Source organism: Mytilus galloprovincialis, chromosome 6, assembly GCF_965363235.1.
Source record: "Mytilus galloprovincialis chromosome 6, xbMytGall1.hap1.1, whole genome shotgun sequence".
In the NCBI taxonomy this organism is placed as follows: Eukaryota; Metazoa; Mollusca; class Bivalvia; order Mytilida; family Mytilidae; genus Mytilus; species Mytilus galloprovincialis.
The window spans coordinates 88,178,405-88,195,126 of record NC_134843.1 but is presented as its reverse complement, the minus strand read 5'-3'; the positions used below and the strand labels follow the sequence as shown (position 1 = coordinate 88,195,126).

Sequence of the window (16,722 nt, the reverse complement as noted above, 5' to 3'; positions counted from 1 at the left end):
TTTTCTGAAAATGGAGTCTGTATTAGCATAACTATACGAAACATCGGCAATTATTGCAATGCTTTTTTCCAACTTTTTGTCGCACAAACTTTGTGATCTAATTTCACAAAAAAATTAGGCGAAAGACACCTTTTTTTTATTTGATCATTAGGTAGATTAATGTCAGCAGTTTCTGAAAAGGTATCACTCAAATGCATTGAAATTCTAGTTTGATCATTCCTACTAAGATTTGATTTCAATCAGACGATTTTACTGTCTTAAATCAAAATTATAATAGGGAGAGGGGTATAAGAAATAGTTATCTGAACGTTGAAATGTATGCGTTCTGAATATGCCTGAAATATTTTCCACCGGATGTTAAATAATCAACCATAAATCAATCAATGAAAAGTCAACATAAGGCTACTCTTAAAACAACTTGTTGTCGGTTACTTTTCAATTGTCCTAAAAGAGAAATATAAAAAGATAACTGCAAAAAAAAATGGCAGTTTTTCATTTGTAAAATTATGTTCCGGACCATATGAGTATTTGGACCATACGCGTATTGTCATGACCATATGCGTATACTCCTAGGTCCGACCGTACGCATATGGTCGGACCATATGAGTATATATACTGGTTTGGTTATCAACGGGCCGGACCATATGAGTATTTGGACCATAAAGGTATTTTTTCAAATAATAATTAACTTTATCTAAAAAAATACAATGATGTTTACCTGAAAATGTATTAATTTTATAAGTCAAAGGCTATATAAAAATGAAACATTGATGCCACAGTTAGTCTTCATCGCGAATTGTATTCTTAAACTAATGCTTAGGATGGCATTTACTTCCACACGGTACCATAACTTTTTCTGCATTTGCACGTCTTGATTGTGCACGATCCTTTGCAGTGACAACATTTGCATTCGAGCGAAAAGCTAGCCTTCTTATTAGCTGCGTGCAGTGATACCGAGGTCTCGGGAAATTACATAACAGTCATTAAGATATTATGGAAATATCTATCTAAGTCGACATATTGCCATGCACTCGTAACAACAAGTCGGTAATGACTAAATGTATAAAATGGGTTTACTATAGTGACTAGTGAGTAAAATTAAATGCACGAAACTGCTTATTTTTTTTATTATAATATAATGAAATAATATCATCCTTTTAATGACGTGACATCTACAAGGGTTATACCTTATGAAGAGTTAAATATACCTGTAAACTTGTTAATTACCCCGACCATACGCGTATGGTCGAACCATATGAGTTTATGTGTGTGTTACATTTTAATGTTTTGTTTCTGTTGTGTCCTAGTTCTCCTCTTATATTTGATGGGTTTCAGTCAGTTTGAGTTTATAACCCGGATTTTATTTTTTGTCTCAATTTATGAATTTCGAACAGCGATATACTACTGTTGCCTTTATTTAAATGAACAATTGGACGAGTTTTTGCAGATTTTGCATCTAACAACTTCAGCCACATTCACGAACCATTGTAATTATTTGTAAGATTGTGTTTCGCCAGATTTATTCTATCTTTATAATGCTTTTTTATTGGTGGACGTGTGTAACAAGCGCTTTTTTTTTAAAGGAAATAGACATTGAATTGGATTGAACTGGCGGGAAAGTGTTAAAGGATTCATTGTGAACAATCTCATACCTTTGAAGTTTAATACAAGCATTTAAATAAACGAATTGTTAAGTTGTCAAAATGTGCATCTATTAGCTCGTAACTATTGGTTCAGATTTAATATACAGTCCAATTTACAGTTAACTTTTGTGCTTTCGTTGTCCTCCCATTTTGAAGAAAGCATAAAAGTAGACATTTACCATACAATTGCTTTTGATTTACCCTTTCCTCCATAGAAACTGTTTGTTTACATACTTGATTTGCATAGGATATTTCCGGGGCTTAGTCGGCCGAGTGGTCTAGGTAGTTCCTACTGTAATCACTGGCCAGTCAACACTAAGGTGGTGTGTTTGAACTCCACTCGTGCTGGTGCACTCCAACTGAAATTGACTAGGATTGTTAGTTTTTCTATCGAAGGTTGGTGGTTCTCTCCGAGCACTCTGGCTGCCTCAATCAATAAAAAATGGCCGCCACATAATAGTCTAAACGCGGTGCTTGAAAGTGGCGTTAAAACACAAAACATAAAAAATCAATCATATCATTATATTTCATTAAAATGTTACTTTGATGAAATATCAACCGTACTTCAGATAGACAAGTGAAGTTTTTGTCAGTTAATGAGTTATGCATCGAAGTCACATCTTTAGATCCAACTTTAAACAATTTGCTAAACATTGTAATGGATTTATGGGTTGAATCTTGTAATATCATTTTTTTTCTCAGAAAGCATTGAGAATATTTCACTGTTTATGAATTATCTGGATGGAAACTTTATCTTCATTATAAAAATGTCCAATTGTTTCCTCATAGCAAGAAAATTATTTCCAAAGCAACCGAAAGTTGTGGTAACATTGATTAAGGGTTTTTCATCGAGACGAGTCATAAATTGGAATGCATTATGGAAAATTATACTGTACATTACTTTTTCCCTAGCAACAGTTCCTCATCATAGAAATCAACTGAAATCCTGTATATGAAGTAAATGGAAAGTTAACTTTTTGGTATGATAACAAATGCAAAAAAAAAATATCAAAACATTGCTCTTGAAAAAGACAACATATGTTTGCTCTTATCATCCAAATAATACCAAATCAACATACTAAAAAGTTGGTGCTCAGGCCAACAAATTAGTAAATGCATTATAAGTTTAGTTATCTGATATCTTTGATGTTTGTGATTTTGCTGAAACAAAGACCTTTTTTCAAACTAGTAGACACAGTTTGAAAAGCCGATATTATATTAACAGCATGTGGTATAGTTTCTATCTCATTTTTCTCCACCATTTTGCATCTGGTTTTTGTTGTTTTTAATTGAATTCTGACAGTATTATTGTATACTTGCTTTTTATGCATATGCCTGTTTCTCATAGAAAAGGCCCCTCGAAATAGAAACATGAATCCTGAAGTATAGTATTAAACTTTTTCCTATGTTGATATCCTGCTGTGCAATTCATTCCAATTGGAATTGTTAAGATAAAGCATTATTTTTTCTATTAGATATTTTCCTTTAAAGTCAAATTCTTCCCCTCCCCCAAAAACAAGACATTAACTAAAAAAAATCAAATAACCCTTACCCAATGTTTAGGTATTTTCTTCTTCTACATCCCAAGTCAGGAGCCTCTGGCCTTTGTTAGTCTTGTATGTTTTTTTTTAATATAAGTTCATTTATACGTTATGGTGTTAAGTATGACGTCCATTTTCACTGAACTTTTACACCTTTTTAGTAAAGGGCCAGCTGAGGCCCACCTCTGGTAGCGGGAGTTTTGCTCGCTTGGTTGAAGAATTTTTTGTTGGGCTTCGGCTGTTATTTGCTTTTTGGTCGGGTTGTTGTCTCTTTGATATATTCCCCATTTCCATTCTCAATTCTATCAGTTTTTTTTTTTTTTTTGCATCTCACTCCTTTTTTTTTTAATCGACAGAAGATTTTAGAAAAAAAGGACATTAATTCATTTGAAAATAAATATGTAGATGTGGTATGACAGTCAATGAACCAACTCACCATCCGAGTGAATCATAAATTTCATCTCTGGATATATATCTCCTTTAAAGGAAGGTAGATTTTTTAAGGGAGTTAATTCGTGGGTACTGGACTGGTATCTTGTAACTGGGATTATATTCAAATTGCTACATTTCTGTCTATAATGGGTAAAAAAAAAATTGTGTGGACTCGACTGCATATCTCCGCGTTGTTTATTAAATTTCTGATTTTTTGAACGGTATTGAAAAATTTTGTTGCAGTAATCTCTCAAGATGGAGTGAACATTCTGAAGATTTTGAACATACATTTTTTATCAATAGAAAATCAATTTTAATGTTAACTATCGTACGCATTGCATATAACCAGTATTAAAATCAAACAGAGAATGTCGTTCGCGTGACAATGTCAGTGTTATCAAACTTGGTTGCCAACAAAAACTTCGAAAGAGTTTCTATTTAAAAAACAAATAAAATCGTCATATTTTAAGTAATATTGTAACATATTTTATGAATTCTAGTCAGATAATTCCAGGAATATCCTTTTCATATTGATACAAATTTCATTGATATATAATATTGATAAAGCATTTTCGTAGACAAAGCGTTTCAACTTAGATCCTACACAGATGCATTAAAAGGCGTCATTATTGAGTAAAGGGGGTGGCGTCAAAGGGCGTCATTATGTTGGATAATGTTGCGAGAGTAAATTAAATTGATTCTGATGAAACTTCCACATAAAGTCCTCATTTTTTTGTAATTTTAAAATTGTCACCCTTCATTATGAATTCTGAGTAACTTTTTTGAATACAATCGGTGATATGATGATTGGCACAGACAGATTGAAGATTGAAGAACAATGAGATACCCTTGATATTGCTATCTTTTCAGGCAAATGGCTGAAGAATATAGCGGTTACAGTTGGACAAAATCTTAATTCGATGAAACATTGTAGTAAATTTAAAGGACCTGGTAAAAATGGTCAAGTTATAGAGTTAACTTGCAAGAGCCCAATCGCAGGCCGATATGTGAAAATTTTGAGGAGCGGAACAGGAATTCTCGGTTTGGCAGAAGTTCAAGTGATGGGCAATACAGGTAAAAATTCAGATATTCTTTTTTGAAAAACTAGCATCTATCTGGTTCTCTGTTTCTTGTTAATTTTGGCTCAGTTGACATTTAAACAAAAATAGATAATCCTTTAATTTTCTAGTCAATTTTTTTCCGAAAATAGGGGGAAAATATATAAGTCTTTAGATTAAAAGCTGACATATGTATGTATAAAAAAATATCAATTAAATGATGTGGTATGGATGATTAACAAAGAAACAATTCCCAATGGCAGAGCAAAAGACATGTTTTAAAATTAACAACTACAGTCTCCATACGTCCTTGAACAATGAGAAAAAAAAAAAGCAAATACCGCATATTCATCTGTTACAGGTCCTGAAATGACATATGTATAACAGTTCACATGATAAACTAATGGCCTCATGTATTTATAAAATAAATCATGTTTTAATGCCAGTCTGAGTAGTTACAATTACTTGCTAGTTTAACAGGTACAATTCAAATATGGAACATGAACTGACAAATCTGCATGCACTTACATTTATTACTCTTATATTTTAGGGAAACAATTAATTCCTGCAAAAATAAAAGGTAAGATACTAGTTTCTATGATAGAATCAACTTACTGCTAATATTGCTGTTATTCTCTATCGAAAAATACAATACTTGTCACCCTTTAAAAAGATAAATAATTAGCAACACATGTTTTTTAGAGGCCAGCTATTGGTATTGAGTTTTTTTTTACTTAATAATTATTTGTTTAGTTTTCAAACAAAATTATGGAATGGAATAAGGTTTGACAAAAAAAAAGTTTATCCTGCAATAAAAATGTTGTATATATAGTAAATTCCTTATTTTTTTATACATATAAATTGAAGGTTATAATCAAAGTTGAGACAGATTGCATGAAAAAAAAATCATTGATTTATTTGTATACCTTTTGTAAAATTCAAAATTACTGCTCTTTAATCTTTAGGGAAAATAGTAAAACCCGCAAAACCCAAAGGTAAGATATAGGTTTCTATCATTGAATCAACGTTTGTACATTACCGCTATTTTATATTAAAAACTACTATATTGTACACGCCTTAAAAAAACTGAAGTACGCGAAAAGAGATAAATATAAAACACATAAAAAGACAAAAAAAAGCAAGAAATAAGAGTACAATGCATATTGATTAGAAAATAAACACATCATAGATTCAAGGACAGAAGTTTTACATTAGCTTCAGACGCGCGTTTGGTCTTAAAAAAACACCCTCATCAGTGACACTCGAATCAAAATAAAGCACGAAAATGAAAACATTGAGGACCAAAAATATTTAAAAGTTTTGACAAATATAGCTGTGGTTATCTATTTCTAAGGTAGAAAAGCCTTAGCATTTCAAAACGTCCAAGTTTTTTAATCAATTTATTTATAACTATGAACAAAACAATGATAACTCAAGTCAATACAGATGTGCTGACTACACGACTACTGGGCTGGTGATACCCTCATTAAATTAAAATTCCACTAGCAGTGGCATCGACCAGTGGCTATAAACAAACTCATCAGATACCAGGATTATATTTGAGCCAGACGTACCTTTTGTCTACAAAAGACTCATCAGTGACGCTCGAATCCCAAAATAAACCTGGTAAGCAATTTGCACCTATACCAGTGGAGATCTATGAATTTCAGAAGGAAAAGATATTTGTATTGGTATGATTTTACATTATACAAGTCTTTTAACATAGCTAAATACATTTGAAGATATACAAAACGTTCACAATTTATATAAATACATAAGTAGTTTCAATTGAAAACATCTGCGAAAATGTCGCACTAAAAGTCATCTTTTAAAATGAGCAATTAAAACATGTAAAATATGTTTGTTGCATTCAAATCTAAAAATAAAATTGAATGCATGTTGTTTTTAAAAATTAGTTTGAATATTTGGAAATATCTCGATTTGTTCAATTGTAATTTGAAATATAATTGCAATTTGGGTTCTCCTCCAGACAAAATAATGAATCATTTATAGGTTGGTTTAAACATTTTTATATGATTTATATTAAATTATCCATATGTATTCAACATATAATTGGTGAAAATTTATAGTAAATACAGCACATCTACAAAATAAACACAGAATGGTAACTTTGTCGGGATCATTAATAAAAGAAGGTGAAAAAACTGTTAAAATATATGCCATTTGGGTATCTTCATGTTACATATAAATAGATTAGATTCACCACAATGAAGAAAAGCATGTAAAACTAATGTAGTTAAAAAAAAATAAAATGCTGTTATATGAAGTCGTGACATATCCTTTGCTACATGTAATATCAATTGTACAGTAACTTTTGAAATCAAAGAATACTCTAATAGTCATCCAATGAGCAATTATGCAGAAATAAATTCTATTTTGATAATAGACAAAACAGTTTTCGGTATTTGTCTTGTGTTTCGTAAATCATGGCAATGAAAAAAACGATCAAAGTACAAACAGCATTCAAATCACAATACAAAAAACTAAGGAGTTATTAACACGATGCTAAAACAAAAAAAACAAGGGGGTATCAGAGTCTGAAAAAGCAGTCAAATCCTAAACCCCATAGGGCACCAATCGTGTTGATCATTTGAGTACAAAACCAGTGATGTGTTTATTTCTGTGATAAAATGGACAGGATAATGGTAACGACAATCGAAACATATCGTTTCCCTTGGTTGTACAGCTTCCTATAAACAGAAACTCTGGAAATCATGATGTGAAATGTAAATTCTGAAATACTGTACCAACTGGAGCATATATGCATATGTTTATTTGTAAATGTATTAATTTCCTTCAGGAATTAACTATGCCCTTCGCAGAAAAGCATCGCAGAGTTCAACATTTCATTCAAAATATGCTGCTTCACAGGCAGTTGATGGAGAAGAAAACACGTTTTCAGCCACAAAAAAACAAAACAATCCATATTGGAGTGTTGATTTGGGGAAAACTGTCAGCGTAAAGCAGATCAATATTATTAACAGAAAAGATTGCTGTGGTAAGAAGTCTGATAAAATGCACTCGTGATAAGATTCAAAATTAATTGACGTGTGTTAAATAAGAGTGTTTACTTTTAAATTATTTTGAAATGTTACACAATGTAGACATGTTTATATGATAAAATGTTAATTATCAAACTATAAACTAAATTTTTTTAGCTTTAGTACTTTTTGTAAACTTTAGAAAAAACTTATCATATGATAAATAATCCTTTCATTGAAAAGAATTACCTTCAAAAAGTTCTGTATATTTCAGGATATTTATAATTTATAGATACAATACTGTCTTGGAGAAACACTTTTCTGACTAAAGCCTTGTTTTACGTTGCAATGAAAAAAGTCACATTTAATTAAAGTACGGTCTGTTTTGTTGTTGATGTCACTCTGTCTAAGGTAGCAGTCTAAAGTTAGATGTGTAGTTTCAAATTTTGCCCCTGTGGATTATTATGTCCCATTTATGGGCATTATAATTTCTGGTCTGTTTGTACGTCTGTTCGTCCGTCTGTCTCACTCCAGGTTTAATTTTTTTGGTCGAGGTAGATTTTGATGAAGTTAAAGTCCAATAAACTTGATTTTTTTTACACATGTTTCCTATGATATAAACTTTCTTACTTAAATGCTCAATTAGAGATTTAACCCCATTTTTATGGTCCACTGAACATAGAAAGTTATAGTGCGGATGGGGAATCCATGTACTAGGTACAATTCTTGTTAAGATATAACAGCTAGTGTGCAATAAAATTCAATTTCGGATAGCTGAAGATAAAATAAACTTCATAGTGGGTTTATCTAAACATCAATATTATGTAATGTATGTAATATAGGCTGTTTTCTATGGAACGTCATGACTGCATTATGTTGATGATCAGCATAATAAGCAGTGGTCAACATTGTTGCCTTTACTTAAAAAAGCAAAAGCACGATTAATCTCACGATTTTTACTTAATTTAGAAAAGTTTTGGCAGATTTTGCATCCAAATAACTTAAGCCAATACATGAACCACTGTAATTATTCGTTAAATTTTGTTTCGCCGGATTTATTCTATTTTTATGATGCTTTCTATTGGTGGACGTGTGTGTCGAGTGCTTTATTTTTTTTGAGGAAATAGACATTGAATGGCATTTAAACGGGGGGAAAGTGTTAAAAGATTCATTGTGTACAATCTCATACCTTTGAAGTTTAATACAAACAGTTAAATGAACGAATTGTTTAGTTATCAAAATGTGCATCTATTAGCTCGTAACTATTGGTTCAGATTTAATATTACAGTCCAATTTACAGTTAAATTTATCATAGTCCTCCCATTTTGAAGAAAGCATACAAGTAGACATTAACCGTACTATTGCTTTTATTTAACCCTTTCCTCCGTGGAATTGTTTTGCTTGCATACTTGATGCATAGGATATTTCATTAAAATGTTGAAAATACGCTTACTTTGATGAAATATTAACTGTACCTTAAATAGACATGTGATTTTTTTGTCAGTTATGCATCTAAGTCAGACCTTTAAATCCGACATAAGGATGTCTGCTCGTCATGTTTTGGAATTTTTGTCAGATTTTCGGAATCCTCTGGTTGTATTCATTTGAATGCCTTAAAAAAAATCCCCATGAACCCCATTTTTTCTTTTTATAAATCTTTTACATGTATAATCATAATTCATTTGTAAAAGTCTAATAAAAAATTTATTTATTTTTTAATAGTATTTGAGAACTTTAACTGGTCAATGATAAAGCTATGAAAACTCAAGAGAGAACATTTTCCCGTCAAAATTCCAATGGCTAATATCTCGAAAACGAGCACATTGACCCCTATATTGTTTTGAATTTTTTATTTCTCAATGTATTCCCTATCGATACATACTAGTTTTATGAAAAGTAATTTATTTTGAAACTGAGCAACGAACATCCTTAAAACAATTTGTTAAACATTGTTGCCATGGTAATGGATTTATGGGTTGAATCTTGTAAAATCATTTTTTTCTCAGAAAACATTGATATCATTTGACTGTTAATGAATAATCTGAATGGAAAATTTATCTCAATTATAAAAATATCTAATTTGTTCCTCATAACAACAGAATTATTTCCAAAGCAAGCAAAAATTGTGATAAAGTTGATAAAGGGATTTTGAGAGTTTCATTGAGATGAATCATAAATTGGAAAGTATTATGGAAAATTATATTGTACATTACTTTTTCCTAGCAAGAGTTCCTCATCATAGAAATCAACTGAAATCCTGTATATAAAGTAAAGGAACAGTTAACTGTTTTGGTATGATAACAAATGCAAAAAAAAAAATATCAAATCATTGCTCTTGAAAAAGACAACATTGTTAGCTCTTATCATCCAAATAATGCCAAATCAACATACTAAAAAGTAGGTGCTCAGGCCAACAGATTAGTTAATGCATTATAAGTTTTTTTTTTATCTGATATCTTTGACGTTTGTGATCTTGCTAAAACAAAGACCTTTTCCAAAGTAGTAGACACAGTTTGAAAAGCCGATATTATATTAACAGCATGTGGTATAGTTTCTATCTCATTTTTCTCCACCCTTTTGCATCTGGTTTTTGTTGTGTTTAATTGAATACTGACATTGCTATTGTATACTTGCTGATTATGCATATGCCTGTTTCTCATAAAGGCCTCGCGAAATAGAAACATCAATCCTGAAATCTAGAAGGATATTAAACTTTTTCCTATTTTGATATCCTGCTGTGCCATTCATCCCAATTGGAAATTTTAATAGAAAACATTATTTTTTCTATTTAGATATTTTTCTTTAAAGTAAAAATCCTTCCCCTCCCCAAAAACAAGACATAATCTGAAAAAAATCAACTAACCCTTACCCAATGTTTAAGTATTTTCTTGCCATCTTATTCCTTCTTCTAAATCAACAGTAAATTTGAGAAAAAAATGACATTGATGAAAGATAGATTCGATTTATTTGTAAATAGATATATCATGTATCTGTAGATGTGGTATTACAGCAAATACGTCAACTCTCCATCCAAATGAATCATAAATTTCATCTCGGTACAATATTCCATTTACAAGAAGTTAGATTTTTTTAAGGAGCTTAATTCGTGGGTACTGGACTGGTATCTTGTAAATGGAATCATATTTCATTTGCTACATTTCTGTCTTTAATGGATCAGGAGAAACTTGTAAATATCCACGTTGTTCATTAAATTTCTGATATTTCGATTGTTAGTTGACAAATTTTGTTGTAGTAATCTCTAAAGATGAAGTGAACAGTCTGAATATTTTAAACGTACATTATTCTATCAATAGAAAATCAATTTTAACGTAAACCATCGTACGCGTTTCATATCACTAGTTGGTATTCAAAACAAATTGAGAATGACGTTTGCGTGACAATGTCAGTGTTATGAAACTTGGTTGCCAACAAAAACTTCGAAAAAGTTCCTATTTGAAAGGAAAAAAAATACATATTTTATGAATTCTAGTTAAATAATCCCAGGAATATCCTTTTTATATTGATACAAACTTTATTAAGTCTGACATAGCATTTTCGTAAACAAAGCGTTTCAACTCAAGTCCTACACAGAGGCATCAAAAAGCGCCATTATTGAGTAAGGGAGTTGTGTCAAAAGGCCGTCGATAGGGTTATAAGAGTAAAATAAATTGATTCTGATGGGATTGTTCTTCCTCATAAAGGCCTGAATTCTTTTTTATTGTAAAATTATCAGCCTTCATTGTGAATTACGAATCTGTATAATTCAGAACGATCTCTAGGTGTATCTTATGATTTAAAAAAAAAAAAAAAAAAAAAAGGAAAATTCAACCAGATCATAACCTGGTGATCGAGTCGGACTTTTTAGAACCTTATTTTGATCTTCCTGTAGATGAACACTAATTAGATGTTTATGCTTTTCGAAAAACAAGAAAATTTGTTTTGAACTTAAATTTTTTTCAATACAAAAAGTGAACTTTCTGTTTTGAATACACATGATACATTCGTTGAAATGATGATTAACACAGACAGATAGAAGAATGAAAATCAAGGTAATACTCTTGGTATTGATATCTTTTCAGGTAATCGGCTGAAGAATATAGCGGTTACAGTTGGACTTAATCTGCATAAGATGAAACATTGTAGTAAATTTAAAGGACCTGGTAAAAATGGTCAAGTTATAGAGTTAACATGCAAGAGCCCAATCGCAGGCCGCTATGTGAAAATTTTGAGAAGTGGAAAAGAAATTCTCAGTTTGGCAGAAGTTCAAGTGATTGGCCATACAGGTAAAAATTCAGATATTCTTTTTGAAAAACTAGCATCTATCTGGTTCTCTGTTCGTTGTTAATTTTGGTTCTATTGAAATACTGACATTTAAACAAAAATAGAAAATCCTGTACTTTTCCAGTCATTTTTTTCAAAAAGTAAGGGAAAAATATTTAAGGATGTTTGCTACTTTGTTAAAAAATAACAAGCTTTTCAAAAGACTATTATGAATTGATAGTATATTAATAAAGAAACAAAAAAATAAAAAAAAATTGGAGGGTTCGTGTGCTCGTTTTCGAGATATAAGTCATTGAAAATTTGGCGGGAAACAATTCTCTCTAGATTTTTCATTTTTTTAACAATGGCACCTAATTTGTTTCAAAAATTATGAAAAAATTACAAGAATTTTATAATTTTTTTAAATATGGCTTTTTAAATTTTATGTAATAAAAATATGAAAAGAAAAGTAGGGGTTAGTGGGCAAATTTTTTTAATGGCAATACATGGATAAAACCAGAGGATTCCGAAAAATCTGGCAAAAAATCCAAAAATTGAGGAGCAAACATCCTTAAGTCATAAAGCCCCAGTCCCAATAGACCACGATCGCACTACGCTCACCGCGATCTAAAATAAATTTAGATCGTGGTGAGGTCGCGGTATGAGCGGCATGAAAATGTAAATTTTCGTTGCTTTCACGATGCTACTACGTCCTCTCTACGCTTCTACAAAGATCCCGCTACGATTATACCACGTTCTCACCGCGCTTATTCTGCGACCTCACTATGCTTATCAAGATCTTTCTACGCTCTTCACGTTCTCACTACGACCATACCACGAGTTATCCGATTGCAACACGATCTTACTGCGATTATTACACGTTCTTACCACGATTATACTACGTTCATACTCATAGCGCGATCTTACTACGTTCTCAGCAATAACGTCAACATCGTGTTCCATATCAATACAGTTCAATTCCTTCTATTTCTGATTAAATCGTAGATTTCTCGGAAACAATACAGTCATGCCACCAAAATCTACCAGAACACGTGGGCATAGTGGTAGGAGTTGATGTAGAGGCAGAGGGAGCAAAGTAACGAATCCTGATCAAGCAGAGATATCGGACCGACCAATCCAACCTAAACAACCTATTGCTGGTCCATGAAGCTCAATGACGATATTTTAGTGAACGATAACAGAGATGACATAGATGTATCAATATATATAGGAAGATGTGGTATGAGTGCCAATGAGATAACTCTCCATCCAAGTAACAACTTATAAAAGTAAACCATTATAGGCCAAGGTACGGCCTTCAACGCGGAGCCTTGGCTCACATCAATCAGCACGTTATATTACTAGTGTTAAACCATTTAAACGGGAAAACCAACGGTCTAATCTATATAAAAACGAGAAGCATGGTTGAGCCGTTAGAGCAAATGGATAATTACATTCAAACAAACAAAATCTAGGGAGCTTTTTTATATATTTTATGTGAAAATGACAATGAGAATGATGATCGTAGTGTGAACGTAGTCAGGTCATAAGAAGAGCCTGATGAGGACGGCAAGGGCGTACTAGAATCGTACTATGGTCTTGAACAGGGTGGTATAGTCGTAGAGGAAGCGTAGTTGGGTCGCAGTGAGAACGTGATGGTCGTAGTGAGGTCGTGATAACGTCGCTGTGCGATCGTAGCGCAGTCTCTCCGAATAGAATCACGCTCTCGCTACGATTATACAGCGACCTTTGCGATCTTACTACGATCTTAGTGCGCTCTCACTACGCTTCTACTACGACCTGATTTCGCCACGACCGCACCACGATTGTTTTGAACATGTTCAAAGTTGGCCACGCTCTTCACGATCTTGAAGACCTCACCACGACCGTGATACGACCTTACTGCGATCTACACGATCGCACTACGATCATCAAAATTTGCATTTTTTTCACAGATCGTAGTGCGATCGTGGCCTAGTGGGACTAGGGTATTAGATTATAAGCAGACATCTGAATGTTATTTTAAATAGTTTTATGTATAGAAAATATCAATTAAATTATGTAGTATGAATGATTGACAAAGAAACAATTTCCAACAGCAGAGCAAAGGACATGCATAGAAGTCAACAACTATTAGTCTCCATACGTCCTTCAACAATGAGAAAAAAACAAATACCGCATAGTCAGCTATGATAGGTCATGAAATGACAAATGTATAACAGTTCACATGAGAAAGTAATGGCATCATGTATTTACAAAATAAATCATGTTTTAATGCCAATCTGTGTAGTTTTTATCAATTGCTAGTTTTTATCAATTGCTAGTTTTTACACGCTCAATTTTTATATGGAAACAAGATACTGACAAATCTGCATGCACTTTATTAATTGCTCTTATGTTTTAGGGAAAACATTAATTGCTGGTAAACGAAGAGGTAAGATACTAGTTTCTATCATGGGATCAACTTACTGCTATTATTACTGTTATTCTGTATTAAAAATGCAATATTGGTCTCAAAATAAAAGAACAGAGCAAGAAAAAATGATTTTAAAAAATAAAAAAGACAGAACTAGCAAGACCTGTTTTTAGAGGCCAGCTCATGTTATTGAGATTTTTTTTACTAATAATCATTTGTTTAATTTTCGAAAAGAATTATATTAAACAAAAATATTTGATATAAAAATGTCTATCATGCAATAAAAAATGTAACCTAGATAGTAAATTCCTGGTTTTTTTTTAAAAATATAATTGAAGATTATAATCCAAGTTGAGTCAGATTGCATGAAATTAAAAAAATCATGATTTATTTGCGTACTACTTGAAAAATTTTAAATTATTGCTCTTTTATCTTTAGGGAAAACAGTTAAACCACCAAAACCAAAAGGTAAGATATAAGTTTCTATCATTGAATCAACTGTTGTACATTACCGCTATTTTGTATCGAAAACGACTATAATGCACACGCATTTAAAAGTAATTGAAATAAGCGAAAAGATATCTATACATATATATATATATATATAAATATGTATAACACATAATAAGACAAAACTAGCAACAAAGAAAACTAATATGGATATTGCTTAAAATACTGAACAATGAGGAAAATCAATTCGGAAAGTCCATAATCACATGGCAAATTCAAATAACAAAACGCATCAAAAACGAATGGACAAGAACTGTCATATTCCTGACTTGGTGTAGGCATTTTCAAATGTAGAAAATGGTGGATTAAACCTGGTTTTATAGCGCTAACCCTCTCACTTTGATGACAGTCTCATCCAATTCCGTTATATTTAAATTGATGCGTTAACTAAACAGACACAATAAATAATATAGTCAAAATATGGGTACATCAGTCATCATCGTATAACAATTTTAAAAGGAACAATTTAACAGAACATCTATGTACAAACACATTCATTGATTTGTGTGTCTGCCGTCAGAGAATTTGATACGTAACATAGATGTGTCGTTCAATGTGCATACAAACAATTTTAAAATTTACATAGGCAATGTTAGCATATAGGGTTAAAAAATCAAAGTATGTAAGAATAAATTTCAGAATTAGACCGAGAAAGTCCAAAAGTCATATATAGAATTTATTAGAATCCACAAATAGTTAATTCCACTACGCGATTGAATGATTTTGACGTTTATGGTTCAACGTATTCTGTAATTCATAATTGAAATATATCATAATGACATAAAATAGAACAATATCATACTGACGGGATCTTTTTAAGTACAGAGTCACGTTATAAGGAACAAAAAAATACAAAAATTTGCATATACAAAACACACCACCAAAAAATGAAAGACGATACAAACGGATATCACATAAAACCATTCAACAGTAAAAGTAATATTAATAAAAGAACAAAGACAAATGAAAGAACTGTAAAACACGTTTTTAAGATGATAAACAACATCAGTGCACAGAATCTATACATCAAGACCATCGTGTATTAATTGTGAAGTTGATACGGAATATTTATCAACAAGGTCTTGGTACCTTCCGATGAACTTTTTTGTGAAAAAGGACGAGACGTTCTTTGACATACCCCTGGTTCATCAACTTTCTACTCAGACACTTATGACGTTTTACAAAGTCTGAGTAGGAGCTGCAAGCTCTTGAATATCGAATAAGTTGGGAAATATATATCCCATATGCAGGTGAAGTTTGTATATTGCTACTAAGGTTGAGAAAATTTATAATTTCAAAATTAAAATCGTCTCGTTTGTCATAGATTCTGGTACTGAGATGACTGTGTAAGTCAAATTCGAGATATAAGTCTAAAAATGAGGCGGAGGAAGCAGTGTCTGTTGTTTCTTTAATCTCTAGTTCCGGGGGATATATTAATGGAACCCAATCAGAAAAGTTCGGATTGTTTATGGAAAGAACATCATCAATATATCTGAAAGTGAAATTAAATAATCTGGCTTCTTTGATTCTCTTGTTTTTGTCAAGTGTCTGGAGGAACTCCGATTCATAAGAAAATAAGAAGAGGTCGACAAGAAGAGTCGCACAGTTTGTTCACATAGGAATGCCGACAATTTGTTTGAAAAGTCTACCTTCAAACTCAACAAATATGTTGTCGATAAGAAACTCCAGCATACTGACCCCTCGTTCTCCTGTGTAACATGTTTTACCATTTTGTTTGTCACTATTAACGAAATGTGCCTGATGAAATCCCAAAGTAATAAATTTGTAGCGTATGCTACTATTTTATGTTGAAGGCATTTCGGATTATTTCTTTAAGGCGATTTTTCAATTTCACATGGG

General features: G+C 31.9%; 2 protein-coding genes across 2 annotated transcripts in view; both read left to right on the top strand.

The window, feature by feature from the left end:
• LOC143080614 (uncharacterized) overlaps nucleotides 1–5,345 on the top strand; it is a 246,730-nt gene extending 241,385 nt beyond the window's left edge. The window contains exons 144-145 of the mRNA XM_076256539.1: nucleotides 4,487–4,690; nucleotides 5,225–5,345. Of these exons, the coding sequence (XP_076112654.1) occupies nucleotides 4,487–4,690; nucleotides 5,225–5,295 (275 nt within the window). The 3' untranslated portion in view covers nucleotides 5,296–5,345. The remainder of the gene's footprint in view (nucleotides 1–4,486; nucleotides 4,691–5,224) is intronic.
• Nucleotides 5,346–5,365: 20 nt separating this feature from the next.
• LOC143081059 (uncharacterized) overlaps nucleotides 5,366–16,722 on the top strand; it is a 78,911-nt gene continuing 67,554 nt past the window's right edge. The window contains exons 1-6 of the mRNA XM_076257295.1: nucleotides 5,366–5,396; nucleotides 5,640–5,669; nucleotides 7,496–7,693; nucleotides 11,756–11,959; nucleotides 14,341–14,370; nucleotides 14,791–14,820. Coding sequence (XP_076113410.1) covers nucleotides 5,366–5,396; nucleotides 5,640–5,669; nucleotides 7,496–7,693; nucleotides 11,756–11,959; nucleotides 14,341–14,370; nucleotides 14,791–14,820 — 523 coding nt within the window. The remainder of the gene's footprint in view (nucleotides 5,397–5,639; nucleotides 5,670–7,495; nucleotides 7,694–11,755; nucleotides 11,960–14,340; nucleotides 14,371–14,790; nucleotides 14,821–16,722) is intronic.